Consider the following 19,398-nt stretch of genomic DNA (forward strand, 5'->3'; position numbering starts at 1 on the left):
TATTTTTTTTAAAGATTTAAAATTTTTGAATTAGCAAGAAAGTAAATTCCAAATTTTTAACGGAATTTTTTTGAATTGACATTTATGAAATTTTCACTAAATATTTTTTTTATATTCTTAACAAAATTATTTTTAGAAAATAATCAAATAATGATTAATTTTTAAATTTTTAATTAATTAAATTTTTGTAATTTTCAATGGAAAATAATTCAAAATTAAAACAAAAAATATTTTTTATTTATTTAATCAAATTTTAATTCAAGTCAATTTTTTTTCATTTGTTTAAAATTCGATTACCATTGATTTTTCGACTTTATCTTTCTTTTCCTTCATTGGCTTTTGCTGCGATTTTTTCGTAGCTTTTTGCTGCATTTTTTTCGTATTTTTTTGCTGCATTTTCTTCGTAGTTCTTTGCTGCAACTTTTTTCGTAACTTTTTGTTTATTTTTAATATTTTTCTTGTCATCAACTCTTTTCCATGGCGGATTCACGAAAAACTTAACATTTGCTGTTCCTGTCATTGGATTTCCTGATTGCACCGTCACAACATAATTCTTGTTCTCCATCTTCAATCCTGCCGAATATCCGCGATGCTTCACATTTTTCATGTCAATCAAAAGCCCTTTAATCGTTCGTCCCATTCCCTCAGTTTTGACAACAAATTTCGTTCCCGCGACTTTTTCATCTTTCGTCTTTTGCTTCCAGATTTGCTTGCCTTGCATTCTGCCAACTTTTATGAGATCGCCTTCCATCTTGAAATTATTCGCTGGTTCAATGTCGGGCGAGACATTTTTTATGACGGGCTTTGCTGTTGAAAGTCCTCCCGGAGGTCGAAGGAGATATTGACGTTTTTCGCCTTTGATGTCGGGATATTGAGCCTCGTCATAGTAATCGTTGCCTTTGAAGTCTAACGAGTCCACGGCATCACTGAACGTTGGGCGAGAAGCTGTTGTGAGATGAAGAAAAAGGGAAATTACGAAGCAAACGTGACTGTTCATCGTTGAATGCGTGCGAAACTGAAAGCAATTTGCGGTTTTATAAAGAAATTGAGAAAAAATGTGAATGCAAGATTGTCATGTTTTGTGCATTTTTTTGAATTATGGCTTTGATAAATTGTCTTTTGACGTTTATTGTGAGGAGTTTCATTACAAAAGAGGCATTTTTGGGAAGTTTGGATGTTAATTTAGTATTTTTGGTGCTATTTTAACATCTTCTGAAGTTTTAAGGATTTTAATTTTTTCTTAAGCGATAAATTTTAACCTTTTAGAAATAATTTTTACTCGTCAAGAGATAATTTTAAGTCCTCAGATGTTAAATTAAGACTAAAAGGTGTTAATTTAGCACCTTTTGTGATAAAAATCGTTAAAAAGTTCTAAAATTACTTCATTTAAGACCTAAATTGGTCTTTAATAAAACTTAAATTAATTTTTGAGACTCAAAATTACCTCTTAAGAGATAAAATTTAAACCCGATGGGATTAATTTAACACCTTAAGTTGTAAAAATCAACAAAAAATGTTAAAATAACTCCATTAAATGCTTAAATTTAATCTACTTTTGGTTCAAAAATGTATTTAAGGCCTTTAAGTTAACTCGTAACGACTTAAAATTATTACTTCAAGTTTGAAATTTACCTCTAAAGGTGTTAAATTAGCATCTAAGGATGTAAAAATGCACAAAATATGTCAAAATTACCCCATTCAAGTATTGAATTTATCCTTTTAGTGCTAAAAAAGGCCTCAGCAGGAACTAAAAATGCCATTTATGGTCTTAAAATCATCACTCAAGGGCTTAAAAATACTCCTTATGGCCTTAAATTAACATCCTTTGGTATCAAATCTACAAGAAATATCAAAAAATATTAATTAATGCATAAAATTTTAATTTGTTTGACTTCAAGAAGCTTTTGGAGTACTAAAAAATATTTTTTTAAATTAAAATTTTTCTTAAATCTTAAAAATTTACCTCACAAAGTCCTAATTTAGCACTTTTACGCCTGAAAATCCATTTCAAACGAAAAATTTCCTCAAACCGAACGTTCATTGCACTTTTTTCACTGAATTTCACAACAAACGCATCCCATGACTCACATTCGTGACCGAAAACTCCTTTTATCAACCTGCTCATCGCGTCACCGGCAACTTTTTTTGTCTCTTTTAACCGATTTTTGTACGGTGCTCGCTAATTTCGCAGATTTGCATCACTTTAATTATATTTACGAACGTTCTTAAGTAATATAATAGAGTAACCGCAATATAATGTCTATTATTTAAGAGTCAACCAACCATATCAGGCCCGTGCTGCATACAGAAACTGAAAAAAATGAAAATTTACTATTAGTAATCAATTGCGCGACGGTTTTATTGAAGAAGTTTGCGCCGAATCACGTTAGTTGCGAACTAATTTTCCTCCTGCGCGGTCGTTTCAAGTAAAATTTCTCGAAAAATGATTAAAATTTTGTATTTTTTCGTTATTTTGTGTGTCACAAGTCAATTGGTGAGAAGAAAAATTATTTTTTTTTAAAGAAATTTTGAATGAAATTTATTAAAAAATTATTTTTAGAGAGCAAATGTCTTACCTGAAGGACATTCCGTGCCAAAAGATGTTGCTTTAACCGCCTCCGAGGAATGCGGGAATGGACCTCCAACGCACATGGTAAGTTTTTGACGCGATTTTTAACCTGCGGAAGTTCATTCAAGTTTATAAAAGTGCACTCAAGCGTCGCAAAAACCAATCAATCGATGAATGACCTTGAAAAATTGTTCCGCCGGACATTGATGACAACAATAATTTGATGAATCATCGATTTTTTGTCATTTTTTCTCGTACAGAGCCCCGAACGTTGCTGCAAATTTCCGGAATTGCCCACGGATGAGTATTACGAGCATTGCATCGAAGATTTGGAGTTAGAGCCTGTTGCTGGAAGTGAAGAAGAGGAAGATGATTTGTTAGAAGATTCAGTAAGAAATGATTTTTCTTGAAGTTTTGACAATTTTTTATGATTTTTAATCAAAAAATGTTCGAATCTCCCCACAGTGCGTCGTTGAATGTGCCTATAATCGCACCGGATTGACCGAATTGACCAAAGAATCACTTTTGGCGATGCTGGAAAAGACAACCAAGGACATCCCTCAATGGCATGAACGAGTTCCCGCTATTGTGGATGCTTGTTTGAGCGAATGTAAGTAATTTTTTATCAAAAAAAAAAATTAAATAATTTTTTCATAAAAAAGTTTTTTAAAACAATTTTTTCATAAAAAAAATTTTAAAATAATTTAAATAATTTTAAATAATTTTTTTTTCATAAAAAAAAAATTTAAAATAATTGTTGATAAAAAAATTTTATCAAAAAAGATTTTTTAAAATACTTTTTTCAATTTTTTAAATAATTTTATCATAAAAAAATTTTAAAAAATAATTTTTTCATAAAAAAAATTTTAAAAAAAATTTTCAAAAAAATTTTCAAAAAAAAAAGAAAAAAATTAAAATAATTTTTCATAAAAAAATTTAAAAAAATAATTTTTTCATAAAAAAAATTTTTAAAATAATTTTTTTTTAAATTTTTTTAATATAAATTTTTTTTAGTGACTCCGGAAATCATCAAAGAGGTCCAAAAAGAGACAATTAAGTGGTTGAAAGAGATCGGCGCCCAAACGAGACGCATTTGTGACTTGCGATATTTGATTGTTGAGGACTGTTTCTACATGAAGCTCTTCCAGGAATGTCCTGAAAGCAGATTTAAAAACAGTAAATTATTTTTTTTTACATGAAAAATTTAATTTTTATCTTTAATTTTTTAGCTAAAAAATGCAATAGTCTCCTCGGATTTGTTCAACGCTGTGACGATTGGTACTAAAAATGCTTGAATTTGATGAAAAAAGGTGATGGAAAGCGATTTTGAACATCACGGCATAGAGATAAGAAGCGAGAATTTGCAATAAATCTTTTATTTTGTTAAGTTTTGAACGATTTTTTGTTCAAATTTCCTTCTTGAAGTCAAATTTTCATCAATTTTTGGTTGAAAATGTCAAAAAATTTAATTTTGCATCAAAGAATGTTTCTTATTCAAGCGACTCAAAAGCGTAAAATAGCTGTATGATGCTCGAAAAATCTAAAAAAAAAATTTTAATGAAAAAATTTAAAAAATCTCGAAAAAAAAATCTCACGCCGATGAAAACTTGCATCGTGATGACCAAAGCGAACGCTTTTATCTTCAAAGGCGGCGTATTAGCTTGACTGAACATCAAAAACATCTTTTGGAACGTCAATGATTGCGTGTACCAATTACTTCTGAACATCGATCTCGACAATTCCGAGTTCTAACATTGAAAAAAAATCATAAAAAATTGATTTCATCAAGAGATAACTTTTAAAAAAATGTACATAGTAGCTGATTTCATTCGCATGCCAATAATGAATCCACAGAATGACGCTCATGGTGACGATGTAACACACGCCGAGCACTTTTTGCACCTCTTCGTCGGTCTAAAAATCCTAGAAATTAATTTTTTAGTACAAAAAATTCCAAACTTACCGTCGATGTCTCATACAAAAGCGCGCAAATGAGTCCGCTGAAGATAATAAAGTCAATAAAAACGTAAATCGCCATCAATTTTGATAATTTTTTGATGAATTTTAACAATTTTTGATGTTTTTTGATGATTTCTTCAAATATTTCGTCAGCTTTTGTGTCATAAACCACGAAATTTTTCAAAAAATTCACGTTTCGCGCCTTTTTGATCTCAATTACTTCTTTAAAAGGCAACAAATTTAAGACATATTCATCGAAATTTTCCATCCTGTGGTTCAAAATCTTCAAAAAAGCGATGCAGTAACACATGAGAGACAAAATGAAGGTATGCCAACTCGAAACGATAATGATGCCCAACCACATGATATAAAATTGCCAGGCGTAAATTGAATAAAAATGACTCCAAATGTCAAATGGGACCCAAGAACGTAAAATCAATGGAGGAGAGGCGTCTTTTTCGGGATTATAGAAGAAGGACTGCACAAAAGAGTTTAAATTCATGCCATTAGCGGTTATAATAGCTATTGAGATGAATCCAAGAGCGAGAATTTTGAAGTATTTTACGATGTTGAACAAAATTTTGACTTCTCCTCGATGATTTTTGTCTAAAATTTCGCTTATTTCGTCGTCAGCTTCCTTTAGAAGAGCAAAATATCCTAAAAAAATTTTTTTTTTATTAAAAAAATTAAAAATTTCGGAAAAAATGTTATAAAAAGTGAAACAAACTTGATCGATTTCGATAAAAGCTGAACATACGGACCAAAGTCGTCGTAAAAAGTAACGTTGTTGAAGCATTTTCCATCATGACATCCAAATTTCCCCAAGTTTGATACAAATCGACGTACTTTTGAACAAGAAAATTTACTCTTTTGGTATTTTCAGGTTAAAAACTTACCTGAAAGATGTTAAAAAGCACAAAAGACAACGTAAAAAGAGCTCCTCTGAAGCAATGGACCTTCCAAAATTTCTGATCCTTCGATATCATATAGCCAAAAAGTCTCAATCCCTTCAAAGGAATCTCAAAAAGACGATTTTCGAAGATTTTTTCATCGAGAACGAAGCAGTTGATCCATCCAAAAAAGGTTTTTAAGCAATTTTTGATTAAAAAATACATTTTTCTTGCGATTTTAGGTCTTTTCTTGTCGAATTAAGGAAAATTTCTAACAAAAAGTGCTGTAAAACGACGTCCTTTTATATAGAAAAACCAAAAATTGCAGTAAATTCATCAAAAATTAACATTTGAAACCATTAAAGGTGTTTTTAAGGACACGTGCATCCAATAAAAGATTCATATAATATTGCTTTAAACATTTTTTACCACGTCCCACACTCTTCAACGTGATCCTTGAGCATTCCACAATCCTTACTTCTCGCTACCACAGACGAAACCTTCATCAATTCACCATAAACGCATTCTAAATGAACGGAAAATTTATCAATTTCATCAAAAATTCCCTTTTTAAAAGATTCTCACCTAATATGAATGACGCAACAGGTGAACTTGTCGCCCCGCCATCCCCTGTTTCGATGGATTTCATCACGTACGTCTCCAATCGATGCTTTCGCGTTTCCTGCAAGTCGCCGTAACATGCCTCAATTGCTGGTTTAAGATGAGGTTTATAGAAATCAGGCATTTTGGGAGTCAAATATTCGAGAAGTTTGGTTGAAAGGAGGGAAGATCCGTCTAAAAGTTGTTCCGATGATACGACACAGCCAGTAAGTTGCTTGAAAAAATTATTTTTTATAAAAAAATAAAAAAAAATTTTTTGAGGTTATGTTTACCACGTTTTTAATCCATGCCAAAGAATCATCGGAAGCCATTTTAAGATTTAGCTTAGAGTAACAGCTTTTTACGATGGGTTGATCGAAAAATATTGGAAGATCCATGCAAATCAAGGGATCCTGTGAGGTTAGAATTGAATAAAAAAAATAATTTTGAGGTTAGAATTTTTAAAGATCAAAAATTTTGAGGTTAGAATTCACTTTTTTACTTACAATTTTATCAATTATTTCTTGATTGGCGTCACAATCGTAAGAATATCCCATTTTGATGTTTAAAATTACAAAAAATAGGCAAAATAAGAACTTCATGTTAGCCATTTTGATATCTGTAACTCTCAAAGTTAGTTAATGGAATGATTTAAAACTGATTTTAATGAAACACAAATGGAACAAAAGCTGAAATCGGTTTATTGTTTGACTTTTTGTGATAAAAGTCATTGACAATGGAAATAATTCATGTAGAAATTCCTCAAATTAACTTTTTAATATATCTTTGTCTGACATTTTATGAAAAAATTGTTAATTTATTATTTTGGCGCGAAAAAGTGAGATTTTTTGCACTAAATGGATAAAAAATTGTCAGAGGGCTCTAATTTATCATTTTTAATCATTTTATAACTCAAAACTGCCAAAAAATTGAAACTGAAAAAAAATTTTTTCTTTGACATAGTTTTGTTTTGAAAACTAAATCAAGAAAAAAACTGTGTCAAAAACTGTGTCAAAGCAATTTTTGTCAAAAAATTGCTCCAAATGGATAAAAATTTGTCAGAGGGCTCTAATTTATCATTTTTAATCATTTTATAACTCAAAACTGCAAAAAAAATTGAAACTGAAAAAAAAATTTTTCTTTGACATAGTTTTGTTTTAAAAACTAAATCAAGAGCAAAAAAAAACTGTGTCAAAAACTGTGTCAAAGCAATTTTTGACAAATCTTGCTCCAAATGGATAAAAATTTGTCAGAGGGCTCTAATTTATCATTTTTAATCATTTTATATCTCAAAACTGCCAAAAAATTGAAACTGAAAAAATAAATTTTCTTTGACATAGTTTTGTTTTGAAAACTAAATCAAGAGCAAAAAAAACTGTGTCAAAAACTGTGTCAAAGCTTTTTTTGACAAATCTTGCTCCAAATGGATAAAAATTTGTCAGAGGGCTCTAATTTATCATTTTTAATCATTTTATAACTCAAAACTGCCAAAAAATTGAAACTGAAAAAAAAAATTTTCTTTGACATAGTTTTGTTGTGTCAAAGAAAACTATAAAAATTTGTCAGAGGGCTCTAATTTATCATTTTTAATCAAACTCAAAACTGAAAAAATTGAAACTGAAAAAAACTGTGTCAAATCAACTGTGTCAAAAACTGTGTCAAAGCTTTTTTTGACAAATCTTGCTCCAAATGGATAAAAATTTGTCAAAAATCATTGTCTAATCATTTTATAACTCAAAACTCTAAAAAAAAAAATTTTTTCTTTGACATGTCATCTTTTTTTTTGAAAACTAAATTTAAAAACTTAATCATTTTATAACTCAAAACTGCCAAAAAATTGAAACTGAAAAAAAAATTTTCTTTGACATAGTTTTGATTTGAAAACTAAATCAAGAGCAAAAAAAAAACTGTCAAAAACTGTGTCAAAGCAATTTTTGTCAAATCTTGCTCCAAATGGATAAAAATTTGTCAGAGGGCCCTAATTTATCATTTTTAATAATTTTTTAACTCAAAACTGCCAAAAAATTGAAACTGAAAAAAAAAAATTCTTTGACATAGTTTTGATTTTGAAAACTAAATCAAAGCAATAAAAATTTGTCAGAACTTTTTATCATTTTTAATCATTTTATAACTCAAAACTGCCAAAAACTTGTCAAAAACTGTGTCAACTTTGTCAAAGCAATTTTTGTGACAAATCTTGCTCCAAATGGATAAAAATTTGTCAGAGGGCTCTAATTTATCATTTTTAATCATTTTATAACTCAAAACTGCCAAAAAATTGAAACTGAAAAAAAAATTTTTCTTTGACACAGTTTTGTTTTGAAAACTAAATCAAGAGCAAAAAAAACTGTGTCAAAAACTATGTGTCAAAGCAATTTTTTGTCAAATTTATCATTTTTAATCATTTTATAACTCAAAACTGCCAAAAATTTGAAACTGAAAAAAAATTTTTTCTTTGACATAGTTTTGTTTTGAAAACTAAATCTTGCTCCAAATGGATAAAAATTTGTCAGAGGGCTCTAATTTATCATTTTTAATCATTTTATAACTCAAAACTGCCAAAAAATTGAAACTGAAAAAAAAAATTTTTCTTTGACATAGTTTTGTTTTGAAAACTAAATCAAGAAAAAAACTATGTCAAAACTTTTTGTGTCAAAAACTATGTCAAAAACTTGTAAGTCAGAGGGCTCTAATTTATCATTTTTAATCATTTTATTTGACTCAAAACTGCCAAAAAATTGAAACTGAAAAAAAATTTTTTCTTTGACATAGTTTTGTTTTGAAAACTGTGTCAAAAATTCTTGCTCCAAATGGAAAAAAATTTGTCAGAAGGCTCTAATTTATCATTTTTAATCATTTTATAACTCAAAACTGCAAAAAAATTGAAACTTGTCAAAGCAATTTTTTGACAAATCTTGCTCCAAATGGATAAAAATTTGTCAGAAGGCTCTAATTTATCATTTTTAATCATTTTATAACTCAAAACTGCAAAAAAATTGAAACTGAAAAAAAATTTTTTCTTTGACATAGTTTTGTTTTGAAAACTAAATTTACTGTTTCAAAAACTATTCTGTGTCAAAAACTGTGTCAAAGCTTGAAAACTAAATCAAGAAAAAAACTGTGTCAAAAACTATGTCAAAAACTGTGTCAAAGCAATTTTTGTCAAATCTTGCTCCAAATGGATAAAAATTTGTCAGAGGGCTCTAATTTATCATTTTTAATCATTTTATAACTCAAAACTGCAAAAAAATTGAAACTGAAAAAAAATTTTTTCTTTGACATAGTTTTGTTTTAAAAACTAAATCAAGAGCAAAAAAAAACTCTGTCAAAAACTGTGTCAAAGCAATTTTTGTCAAATCTTGCTCCAAATGGATAAAAATTTGTCAGAGGGCTCTAATTTATCATTTTTAATCATTTTATAACTCAAAACTGCAAAAAAATTGAAACTGAAAAAAAATTTTTTCTTTGACATAGTTTTGTTTTGAAAACTAAATTGTGTCAAAAACTTGTCAAAAACTGTGTCAAAGCAATTTTTGTCAAATCTTGCTCCAAATGGATAAAAATTTGTCAGAGGGCTCTAATTTATCATTTTTAATCATTTTATAACTCAAAACTGCCAAAAAATTGAAACTGAAAAAATAATTTTTCTTTGACATAGTTTTGTTTTGAAAACCAAATCAATTTTAAGCCTTTAACACATATCAGAACAAACGCGTGTCCCATGTGCGATAAGGAAAATTGCATTTCACTTGATTGAACATCAATTTTCCATCATTGCGACACTTTTTCATCCTTTCAGTTGTCTCGTGTTCGTCTTAAAAAGCAGTTGTGAGTTCAATTTTTAACAAAAAATGGAAAAACTAAAGAAAAATTTGGAAGTTTTATTGAAGAAACTCGACGAGAACGACATAAAAACGGAAGATTTGAAGGCAATCCAAGAAGAAAATTTAATTTTTCCGAAAAAATTTCCAAAAATGATGAGTTTTTTGTTCGTTTTATCAATTTTATTGACGGGATTCGGGATGAAAATGTATTTGAATGACTCGGAGGTAAGTTTTTTAATTTTTTCTAACATTTTTTTGATAAAAATCAATTTTTAGTGCTTCTTGTCGATGCCGAATTCAGTCTCTCTCGCATTTCGTCCCTTGCAATCGTGCGATTTTTGTAAAAATGTCAAAGAAGTTCCTGTTTTGTCGAATCTTTCACCCGAAATTTTCGAAAAACGTTTCGCTTATTCCTCCGCGCCCGTCATAATTGCCGATGCAACGTCAAATTGGACTGCTACCGAAGTCTTTTCCTTCGAATATTTCCGTGATTTGTACTCGAAATCCTCTTCAAAGGCAAATTGTCAATTTTTTCCATACAAAACGGAATTCAAATCGTTGCAAGAAGCCTTCAGGATGAGTGATGCTCGTGCTCGATACGAACCTGGCGAAGCTCCGTGGTACTTTGGATGGAGTAATTGCGATCGTGAAATCGCTCAAGAGCTGCGGAAGCATTATGGACGTCCCTATTTTTTGCCTGAATTGTCGGAAAATAACGCAGTTGATTGGATTTTCATGGGCGGAAGTGGCTTGGGGGCTCATATGCATGTCGATAATGTGCGTCTTCCGTCATGGCAAGCTCAGATTCGAGGCACGAAGGAATGGGTTTTAGCTCCGCCGCCCGAATGTTATTACGAGTGTTCGTGGTTTACGGTTACTGTGCATCCAGGAGAGACAAGTGAGTAAAAAAAATTAAAATTAAAATTAAAATTAAAATTAAAATTAAAATTAAAATTAAAATTAAAATTAAAATTAAAATTAAAATTAAAATTAAAATTAAAATTAAAATTAAAATTAAAATTAAAATTAAAATTAAAATTAAAATTAAAATTAAAATTAAAATTAAAATTAAAATTAAAATTAAAATTAAAATTAAAATTAAAATTAAAATTAAAATTAAAATTAAAATTAAAATTAAAATTAAAATTAAAATTAAAATTAAAATTAAAATTAAAATTAAAATTAAAATTAAAATTAAAATTAAAATTAAAATTAAAATTAAAATTAAAATTAAAATTAAAATTAAAATTAAAATTAAAATTAAAATTAAAATTAAAATTAAAATTAAAATTAAAATTAAAAATTAAAATTAAAATTAAAATTAAAATTAAAATTAAAATTAAAATTAAAATTAAAATTAAAATTAAAATTAAAATTAAAATTAAAATTAAAATTAAAATTAAAATTAAAATTAAAATTAAAATTAAAATTAAAATTAAAATTAAAATTAAAATTAAAATTAAAATTAAAATTAAAATTAAAATTAAAATTAAAATTAAAATTAAAATTAAAATTAAAATTAAAATTAAAATTAAAATTAAAATTAAAATTAAAATTAAAATTAAAATTAAAATTAAAATTAAAATAAAAATTAAAATAAAATAAAAATTAAAAATAAAATTAAAATTAAAATTAAAATTAAAATTAATTTAAAATTTAATTTTTTTTTTTTTTTTTCAGTCGTTTTAGATACCAACAAATGGTTTCACAAGACAAGAGTCCTTCCAGGAGAGCTGAGCATCGTCATTGGAGCTGAATTTGACTAAAAAACAGCAAAAAATAATTTTATGGCAAATCTATATTTTTTATTTTGTCTCAAATTCATTAACAAACAATATCACTCTGATTTTTAAATTTAATTTTACTGAAATAACAAACACTCAATAGGTTAAATGCCCAAAAATTAATTTTTTAATTCTTAAAATCGATCAAAAGGTACTTGAATCACACTGTGGTTGACACTCATGTGCTGGGAAACTCTCATTAAGGCATTTCGTGGTGAAATTAAGCTCCAAAGCTGCATTTTACGTCAATTTTGTTCCGTTTCTGTGGGCTGCTGTTGGTCGAAATACCTTACTACTCACTAAAAATTAAAATTTTTATCAATACTTGACTGAAAAAATGTTAAAAACACTACTTACGTGAATTATCTTCGATAAATTTGTTATTATTTTTGTTCACGATGTTCTGAATGGCTCCCCCAGCCCAGGTTTTGTTCAAATTACCGATTTTAGATGTCGACAGGGGTTGTTTCTGATCACTAATACTGCTGTTAATGCGATTTAAGGTCGAAATTGAGTGACTTAAGCTACTTTTGCGGATCGGATTTAATGAATCTTGAAAAAAAATTGAAAATTTTTGTAATTTTTTGAGATTAAAGGACAGAATATGACAAAAAATTACCTTTTCCGGTCCAATTTTGACTTTGTTGCATCAGTTCCGTCACTCGTTTGGGCCGAAAGTACGTCGAAACGATATTTTCTGATTCTTGATTTGAAATTTTCTATTAAAAAAATTTTTTTTAGTACTTTTTAAAGCAATTTTAGGTAAAATTATGTAAAATTAACCTTTAAAAACAGACTTTCATTGTTATGATTGTCATCATCGTCCGTAGAAGGGTCCTGTTCATGCAAGGAAATTATTGAAATGATGCTCGATGAACGTTCAAGTCTTCCGGGAGCCGTTAACGACGTGTTTTCCCTCCCAAAACGTTGTTGTTGAGCCTGTTTCTGCTCAATAGCTGGCAACATACACAACTTACTGAAAGGCTCATCAGGTAATTTCCATTTTTTTGCGTCGTCATTCCATTCTGATTGACATTTAATTGCCTCAATATCCCTAAAAAAATTTTTTTTCATGAAAAATTTGATTTTTATTGAAAAATTTTATCAAAAATTTACCAAAATTTGCCGTCTTTTCGCAATAAAGGCACCGCTTTGTCCAACATTTGTTCGTAAAATCGCTGATTTCGCTCCAATTTTCGAATTGTCTCTAAATAATCCGCTCGATCGAGCTGAAACTCCGATTGTAAGTCCGTAATTTCGCGTTCCAACGACAAAACTTTCTTCTTTTGGCCTCGCAGTGCTTCCGTTTTCGCCTGCAACTCTTGATGGATGTCCGTGTAATGCTCCTTTAGCAAGTCCCGGTCCGATGATTGCTCGATGCGACCTAAAACGTGAGCTAAAGCACTCAATTTTCGCTGCGCGGCGAGTTTTTTCTTGTATCGCTTCTCTTTGAGCTGCAAATCGTTCGCGCGTTCGCCTCCAATGAGCGTCGCTTTGATCGATTCGATGCGATTCATGATTTCCTCCGTCGAAACTGGTTGATTGTTGTTGTTTTGATCTTGTTTTTTTGATAAAAGGTCGAGTTGCTTCTCGTAATGAGCTTTTAAGGTCTCGATATCTTTTTGAAGTTCTTGTTTTTCGATCTTTTGCGCTTCGTGTTCCCGTTTTAGGCGAATTTTTTCTGCTTCGAACTCGGATTGGAGCTTGGATTTCTCGTTTTCGAGCCATTCTTGGGACAAATGGGCGGAATTTTGATCGGAAATGGGATTTCCCGCCATTTCTTGTGTGTTATTGTTTTGCAAAAGGCTCTTCAAGCGATTTATTTCTTCTTGATATTCGCGCATGAGAGCGTCTTTGGGGTCTTCGTTCACCCGAGGCTTGTTAGAAATGTTTTTGGCGCGACTGGCATACCTCAAAGTTGATAAAGTCTCGTCGTAGTTATAAGCTGCCGGTGAAATGCAAGCGATCATCAGGGTTTTTGTGTTTCCGCCGAGTGAATCTTGGAGTAAACGTGTTAATTTCGAGTCTCGGTACGGGATATGTTTCGTTTTTCCATCGACAAGAGCTGAAATGACGTTCCCCAGAGCAGATAACGAAAGATTTATCTTTGTTGCTTCTTTGAGACGATCTCCCGTTGCTCCAGTCTTCGCTTGTCTCTCCGATCCCGCCAAATCCACGAGATTCAACTTCCCTTTCTTGATGTTTCCCTTGTCGTTGGCATCTTTGTTGTTAATTGACACTTGTTCCACGCTAATTGTGAAGATCGAATGCGATCTCGAGCTGCCGGCGTTCATTAAAGTCGCGCCAACCATGCGGTTTTTGTTTCCCTGTATCAAAAGTTGCTCGCATTCGCGCACATTTTGCACGGTGTGCATCGATAAATTGTGAACGGTGACGCCCTCGCCCGGCAATTCCTTCAGTTGCAGGTTATTTGTGTCGGCGGAGGGGTTTAGCAAGTCTCGGATGTTTTCGTTGTAGATTTCGAGGTAACTGACGAGCGCGAGATAACGAACGTCAGTCGCGACGGCAATAGCTTCGAAGATGTGTTCGAAGGAACGGGAGATGATGCCACGTTGAGCGTTGAGTTCGGGCGTGGATTTCTCGAAAATCTCGCTGGGACCTGTCATTGTGTGAGATTTTCCGCATCCCGTTTGACCGTAGGCGAAAATTGTGCCGTTGTAGCCTTCCAAGACGCTCTGAAATGAGGGAAATTTTTTAAAAATTCAAATTTTCAATAAGAAAATTATACAAAATTAGCTAATTTTAAATTTAGAATTAGTTTAAAATTTTTACCCAATGCACATTTTAATTTTTCGCCCCAATCCGAATTTCAAATCTTTTACCCAAAATACATTTTAAAATCTTATCTCCATACGAATTTCTAATTAACAGCCCAAAGTACAATTTAATTTATCGAATCAGAGCAAATTTAAGATTTTAACCCAATGCACATTTGAAAATTAAAACCCAATAAATATTTTAAAATTGATACCAATGCAAAATTCACTTTTTTTCAGTTAACTTATAATTTGAACTTTAAGTCCAATGAACATATATTTACTTAAAATTATGAGTTTCAATTTTTAGTCGAAAAAATTTCAAAAAAAATAAAAAATTTAATCCCAATGCACATTTTAAAATTTTTTGGTAATTTTTTTTTTCAAAATTGTATAAAAATTTGTACGAAATCTTAAAATTTTCATTAATTAAAAGTTTTTCATCCTAAAGCTCTTCATATTAAAAGCCCAATGCATATTTTAAAATTTTGACCCAAAGCACAATTAAAAATTATCCATCCAAAGACAAATTTTGAATTCAAAGTTTATAAATTTTTAAACCTAATGCAAATTTTCAATAAGTTTTTCTTCAAAATTAAAAAAAAATAATCTGAAACATTTCATTGAAGTCTAATGTACATTTCAAAATTTGAATCCCAATGAACATTTTAAAAATTTTAAATCATCTTTCTTCGACATTTATAAAATTTTGTTAAAAATCTTAAAGATTTTTATTAAAAAAAAAATATAACTTTGAACCCTGCAAAATTAAGTTTCAAATTTGGGCTTTTTAAAAAATTTTTGCCCAATGCATAATTCAAAAATTTTAATCCGAAGACAAATTTTCAAAATTTTTAAGCCTAATGCAAATTTTTAATATTTTTTTTGTTTCCAATAATTTTTTCAATAATTTAATAAAAAAATTGTAAAAGTCTGAAACATTTTGTAATAAAATTTTATTCTAACTTAAATATTGAATTCAAAGCCCAATGCACATTTCGAATCTTCAACTTTAATGCACAATTTAATAATTTTGAATAAATTTGATAATTTTTTAAATTTTGAAAGTTTTTGTTATTAAAATTCATTTTTATACAAATTTTTAATTAAAGCCCAATGCACATTTTAAAAATTTTAACCCCAATGCACATTTTAATTTTTTTTTTCATAAATTTTGCTTTAAATTTTCAAAAAAATTGTTAAAAAATCTTAAAAAATAGAAAATTTTAATAAAAAAATCATTCCTCACCTCAACTAATGAATAACAAATATCATTGTAAATCGCCTCCGTGTTCGAATTCATATCATAGGCACTGTCAAACGTAAACATCTTACTCGGCGCCGACAAATCCGATGCATTTTCCAATGTGACTGAGCAGTCCTTGACATGCACAACGCTCTATAGTCGAAAAAAACGGAAGAAAAGTAAAATTTTTTGAATAATTTTGTCATTTTTTTGCATGTCGTCGTCGTCGTTCAACGAACCGAACGCAAAAATAGACACAAAGTAGGTTGAACTCACCTTGCATTTCATATCCATTTCCTTCCGATTCATCGGTCGGCAGCGCACAATTACCTTTACGTTCTCGCCCATTTTCATCGCGGCAAAATTGTTACTCGTACGAACTTTTTCCACTAATTTTTTGAACATTGAAAATTATTTTTTTAATTTTTCTGCTTTAATTGATTAATTTTCGAGGCACCATTGATGATTTATCGCCTTGCGAGTTTTTCTTTCCCACGATCGACAATCCTCAACATGTTCAGGCACTTGACAAAAGGCAAAAAAGTGGAAAGTTGTTGATAGCAACTGCGTAAATGTCGGAATTTCCTGTAACGGGAATCGATTTGTTTATTCAATGTAATGTTTCGACGTGCAAATATTCAGTCACGAAAGAAGTTTTTCCTATCAATTCGCTCCTCAAGTCGAAGAAAAGTAGGAAAAACGGTAAATTTTAATAGAATTTAATTGTTTTTCGAACTTTATCGTCTTTGAGGAGCTTTGAAACGATGAAAAATCACGTGAATGTGTGTTTAAACTACTTTTTGATTGATTTGTAACAACAAATAATTGTTTGGAGCGAAAGTGTAGGCGTTTTAAAGCACAGTAAAGGGCAATGGTCTCGAGTTTACTGAACTTTGTCGTGTCTTGTCTGCCTTTCAATTACATAAAATTGACGTTTTAGTCAAAAGTTCGTCAAAATTGAAGAGATAACATGAAATTATCACCTGAAGACCCGAAAAAATTCGAAAATCTATTTTGAGATTCACGTAAATTTAATAAAATTATCAAATTCGTTGGTCAAAAATAACTGTCAGGTTGATCGAGCGGTCTAAGATGCTAGACTCAAGTGAAAACTTGCCAATATAACGAAATATGGGCGATTATCTGAGCATTCTAGTCTCCTTCTGGAGGCGTGGGTTCGAATCCCACACCTGACACAATTTTTTTAAATAATTTTATTTAAAAAAAAAATTTTTTTTTAATATTATAAAATTAATTAATTAAATATTAAAAAAAAATAAATTTATAAAATCAAAAAATTTAATATTATTAAAATATTTAATATGAACTTAATTTTTATTAAATTTTTAAAAAATAAAATTAAATAAAATTTTAATTAAATTTAATTAAAAAAAAAAATTTAAATTAAGTTTAAATAATTTAAAATATTATTTTTTAAAAATTAATTTAAATTTTATTTAATTTTTAATAATTAATTAATTAATTTTTTAATCATTTTTAACTTAAAAAAAAATAATTTTAATTTTTTTAAAATCTTCAAAAATCTTTGATACTAAAATATTAATGAATATCTCCCAAAATAAATCAAAATTATAAACTTTCAATGTCATTTTGTGGCTTTTAGTTCGTTCTCAATCAAACCCTTTCAATAACTTTTCTTCTCAAGAAACCTTGAAACTCACCTCATTAACTGTTAATAGCTTCACAACTATCAATTTTTGGAGCGTAAATTACTCACATTCATTCATATCCTCCCAAAATGTGTCTTTCTTTGATTTTTCTTTTGTCACCTGCCCATCGACCATGAAAATTTGGGCCAACATTCGATCTAATGGGATTCCATGTGAACAAATTGAACAAATTATTGGATATCAGACACGTTAATCATATCAATAATTTTATCATCGAAGGCCATCAAATTGTCATTTTCTTGTCTAATTTTAGGAATTTACCAGACTTCTCCATTTTTTCTCCTCAAAAAGGGGGCAGGGAGCGGCAAAATTAATTTTTCACACTTTAATTCAACGAAAAAGCGATAATTATAAAAGTTTTCTCTGTGAAAAAGTTGAATTACCGCAAGTACAAAAGAAAAGTGCGAAGAAGTGAAATTGGGTCAACACGAAGCCACGCATTAATTTATTTAATATTACTGATATTTAGACAAGAATCAAACGGAAAACCGGCAATTAAAGGAGTGAGACTCACATGTGATGGAAAATTGGGTCACACAACGCCACAAAATCGACAGCTATCAAAGAATAATGAATGTTGGAGAATATGGGACAATTGACGGAAGGATGTGCGTTATTACAACTTCTATCGACAATTTCTGCAGCGCCGGGTTAAATATTCAGGTCATTCGTTACTTTTCTTTTCAAATTGCGGTAATTCAATTTTTATTCGATAAATTTTTAATCAAATGCCGCATTGTTTGTTTGTTTGTAGGGCACATATAGGAGTGACTTGTAATATTTTTGCCCTAATTGATCGTTATTGGATAAGGGGGAAAGTGCATGATGGCATTTTATGAGTTACAAGTTGATTTTTTTTTATAATTTCGTAATATGTTGAAAGGAAAATTTTTAATTAATTTTATCAAAAATACTCATTTTTTAAAATAAAAATTAAATATTTAAAAATATTTTAAAAAATAAAAAAAAAATTTTTAAAAAAAATAAAATAAAATTTAAAATAATTTTTAATGAAATCTTAAAAATTAAAATTTTTGTTAAAAAAAAATGAAATTAAGTTTAAATTAATTTTTACTTAATTTTCAAAAAATAAAAAAAAATTTAAAAAATAAAACAATGAAAATAAATTTAAAATAATTTTTAATTAATTTTCAAAAAATAAAATTAAATAAAATTTAAATTTAAAATTAATTAAAATCTAATTTAATTTTTTATTGACTTAATTAATATTTAATAATCTTAAAATTAAATGTTCTTTAAAAATTTAATTAATTTAAAATTTATAATATTGATTTGCTTAATAATAAATTAACTAAATAAGATAATTAAAATTAAATTAAATAAATTTTTAAAAAAATAATAAATTTTAAAATTTTTTAAAGAAAATATTCACCTTTAATTATTTTTTTTAGTTAAAAAATCAATTATTTTCTTATAAAATTATATAATATTTTAATAAAAAATAATTTTATATTAAAAAAAATATTTTGTCGATTCTGGCAGGACTCGAACCTGCAACCTCTTGATCCGTAGTCAAGCATTCTATCCAATTGAACTACAGAACCTGTTATGTATTCACCGCTTAAACTGCGTATCGTACTTTATGTGATCTCTACGCCTGTACGAAGGTACGTGCGACATACGATCCTTACGAAATTTTAGGGTCTTCACTTCTTGCCATACGTTCACGTGACGAACGTCTTATAAGAAACATAATCATCGTGCGACGATCGTGTGTATTATATTTAGATTACGAGCACGCTTATTTTGCTTACTTAGCGATTAGTGTCTTATTAGAATGTACGACGAAGTTGATTTTCGTAAATGGTCATTTTCGTTAAACTCGATTTTTCGAGTTTTAATAAAAAAAAATATTTTTTAATTTTTTTGTTGATAAAAATCGGTTGAAAACTTGTAATTTAATTCGTCCTTGAGAAAAAAAAATCTAAAAATAAAAAAATGACAATAATGCATTAACACTATTCCCCTCCCCTTCATCATTTGTCATTAAAAATTGACACGAACAAATGCAATAAATTTCCATATCGCATCGATCGC

General features: G+C 28.9%; 4 protein-coding genes and 2 non-coding genes across 6 annotated transcripts; 3 read left to right on the top strand and 3 right to left on the bottom strand.

Moving 5' to 3' along the window:
* Positions 1 to 2,363: 2,363 nt before the first annotated feature.
* LOC134831787 (uncharacterized) lies at positions 2,364 to 3,964 on the top strand. The gene is made up of 6 exons (XM_063845601.1): positions 2,364 to 2,494; positions 2,561 to 2,653; positions 2,830 to 2,958; positions 3,035 to 3,179; positions 3,584 to 3,745; positions 3,799 to 3,964. Exons 1-6 carry the CDS (start codon positions 2,444 to 2,446, stop codon positions 3,852 to 3,854), a joined length of 636 nt encoding a protein of 211 aa, XP_063701671.1. The 5' UTR covers positions 2,364 to 2,443; the 3' UTR covers positions 3,855 to 3,964.
* Positions 3,965 to 4,034: 70 nt separating this feature from the next.
* LOC134829058 (odorant receptor 56a-like) lies at positions 4,035 to 5,643 on the bottom strand. The gene is made up of 6 exons (XM_063842049.1): positions 5,425 to 5,643; positions 5,256 to 5,373; positions 4,533 to 5,185; positions 4,382 to 4,483; positions 4,165 to 4,317; positions 4,035 to 4,109 (listed from the first exon to the last, which is right to left on the bottom strand). The coding sequence occupies exons 1-6, from the start codon at positions 5,641 to 5,643 to the stop codon at positions 4,035 to 4,037; spliced, it is 1,320 nt and encodes a 439-aa protein (XP_063698119.1).
* Positions 5,644 to 9,970: 4,327 nt separating this feature from the next.
* LOC134832105 (uncharacterized) lies at positions 9,971 to 11,666 on the top strand. Its single transcript, XM_063846004.1, has 3 exons — positions 9,971 to 10,067; positions 10,119 to 10,740; positions 11,523 to 11,666. The coding sequence occupies exons 1-3, from the start codon at positions 9,993 to 9,995 to the stop codon at positions 11,606 to 11,608; spliced, it is 783 nt and encodes a 260-aa protein (XP_063702074.1). The 5' UTR covers positions 9,971 to 9,992; the 3' UTR covers positions 11,609 to 11,666.
* A 78-nt stretch (positions 11,667 to 11,744) lies between these two features.
* Positions 11,745 to 16,034, bottom strand: LOC134831729 (osmotic avoidance abnormal protein 3). The gene is made up of 7 exons (XM_063845536.1): positions 15,926 to 16,034; positions 15,653 to 15,802; positions 12,743 to 14,322; positions 12,410 to 12,680; positions 12,246 to 12,345; positions 11,984 to 12,178; positions 11,745 to 11,925 (listed from the first exon to the last, which is right to left on the bottom strand). Exons 1-7 carry the CDS (start codon positions 16,001 to 16,003, stop codon positions 11,867 to 11,869), a joined length of 2,433 nt encoding a protein of 810 aa, XP_063701606.1. The 5' UTR covers positions 16,004 to 16,034; the 3' UTR covers positions 11,745 to 11,866.
* Positions 16,035 to 16,717: 683 nt separating this feature from the next.
* Positions 16,718 to 16,845, top strand: Trnal-caa (transfer RNA leucine (anticodon CAA)). Its single transcript has 2 exons — positions 16,718 to 16,755; positions 16,800 to 16,845. It is a non-coding gene; the product is annotated as a tRNA-Leu (tRNA).
* A 1,986-nt stretch (positions 16,846 to 18,831) lies between these two features.
* Trnar-acg (transfer RNA arginine (anticodon ACG)) lies at positions 18,832 to 18,905 on the bottom strand. The gene has a single exon. It is a non-coding gene; the product is annotated as a tRNA-Arg (tRNA).
* Between the last annotated feature and the right edge of the window lie 493 nt (positions 18,906 to 19,398).

This window comes from Culicoides brevitarsis, chromosome 2 (genome assembly GCF_036172545.1).
Source record: "Culicoides brevitarsis isolate CSIRO-B50_1 chromosome 2, AGI_CSIRO_Cbre_v1, whole genome shotgun sequence".
Classification (NCBI taxonomy): domain Eukaryota; kingdom Metazoa; phylum Arthropoda; class Insecta; order Diptera; family Ceratopogonidae; genus Culicoides; species Culicoides brevitarsis.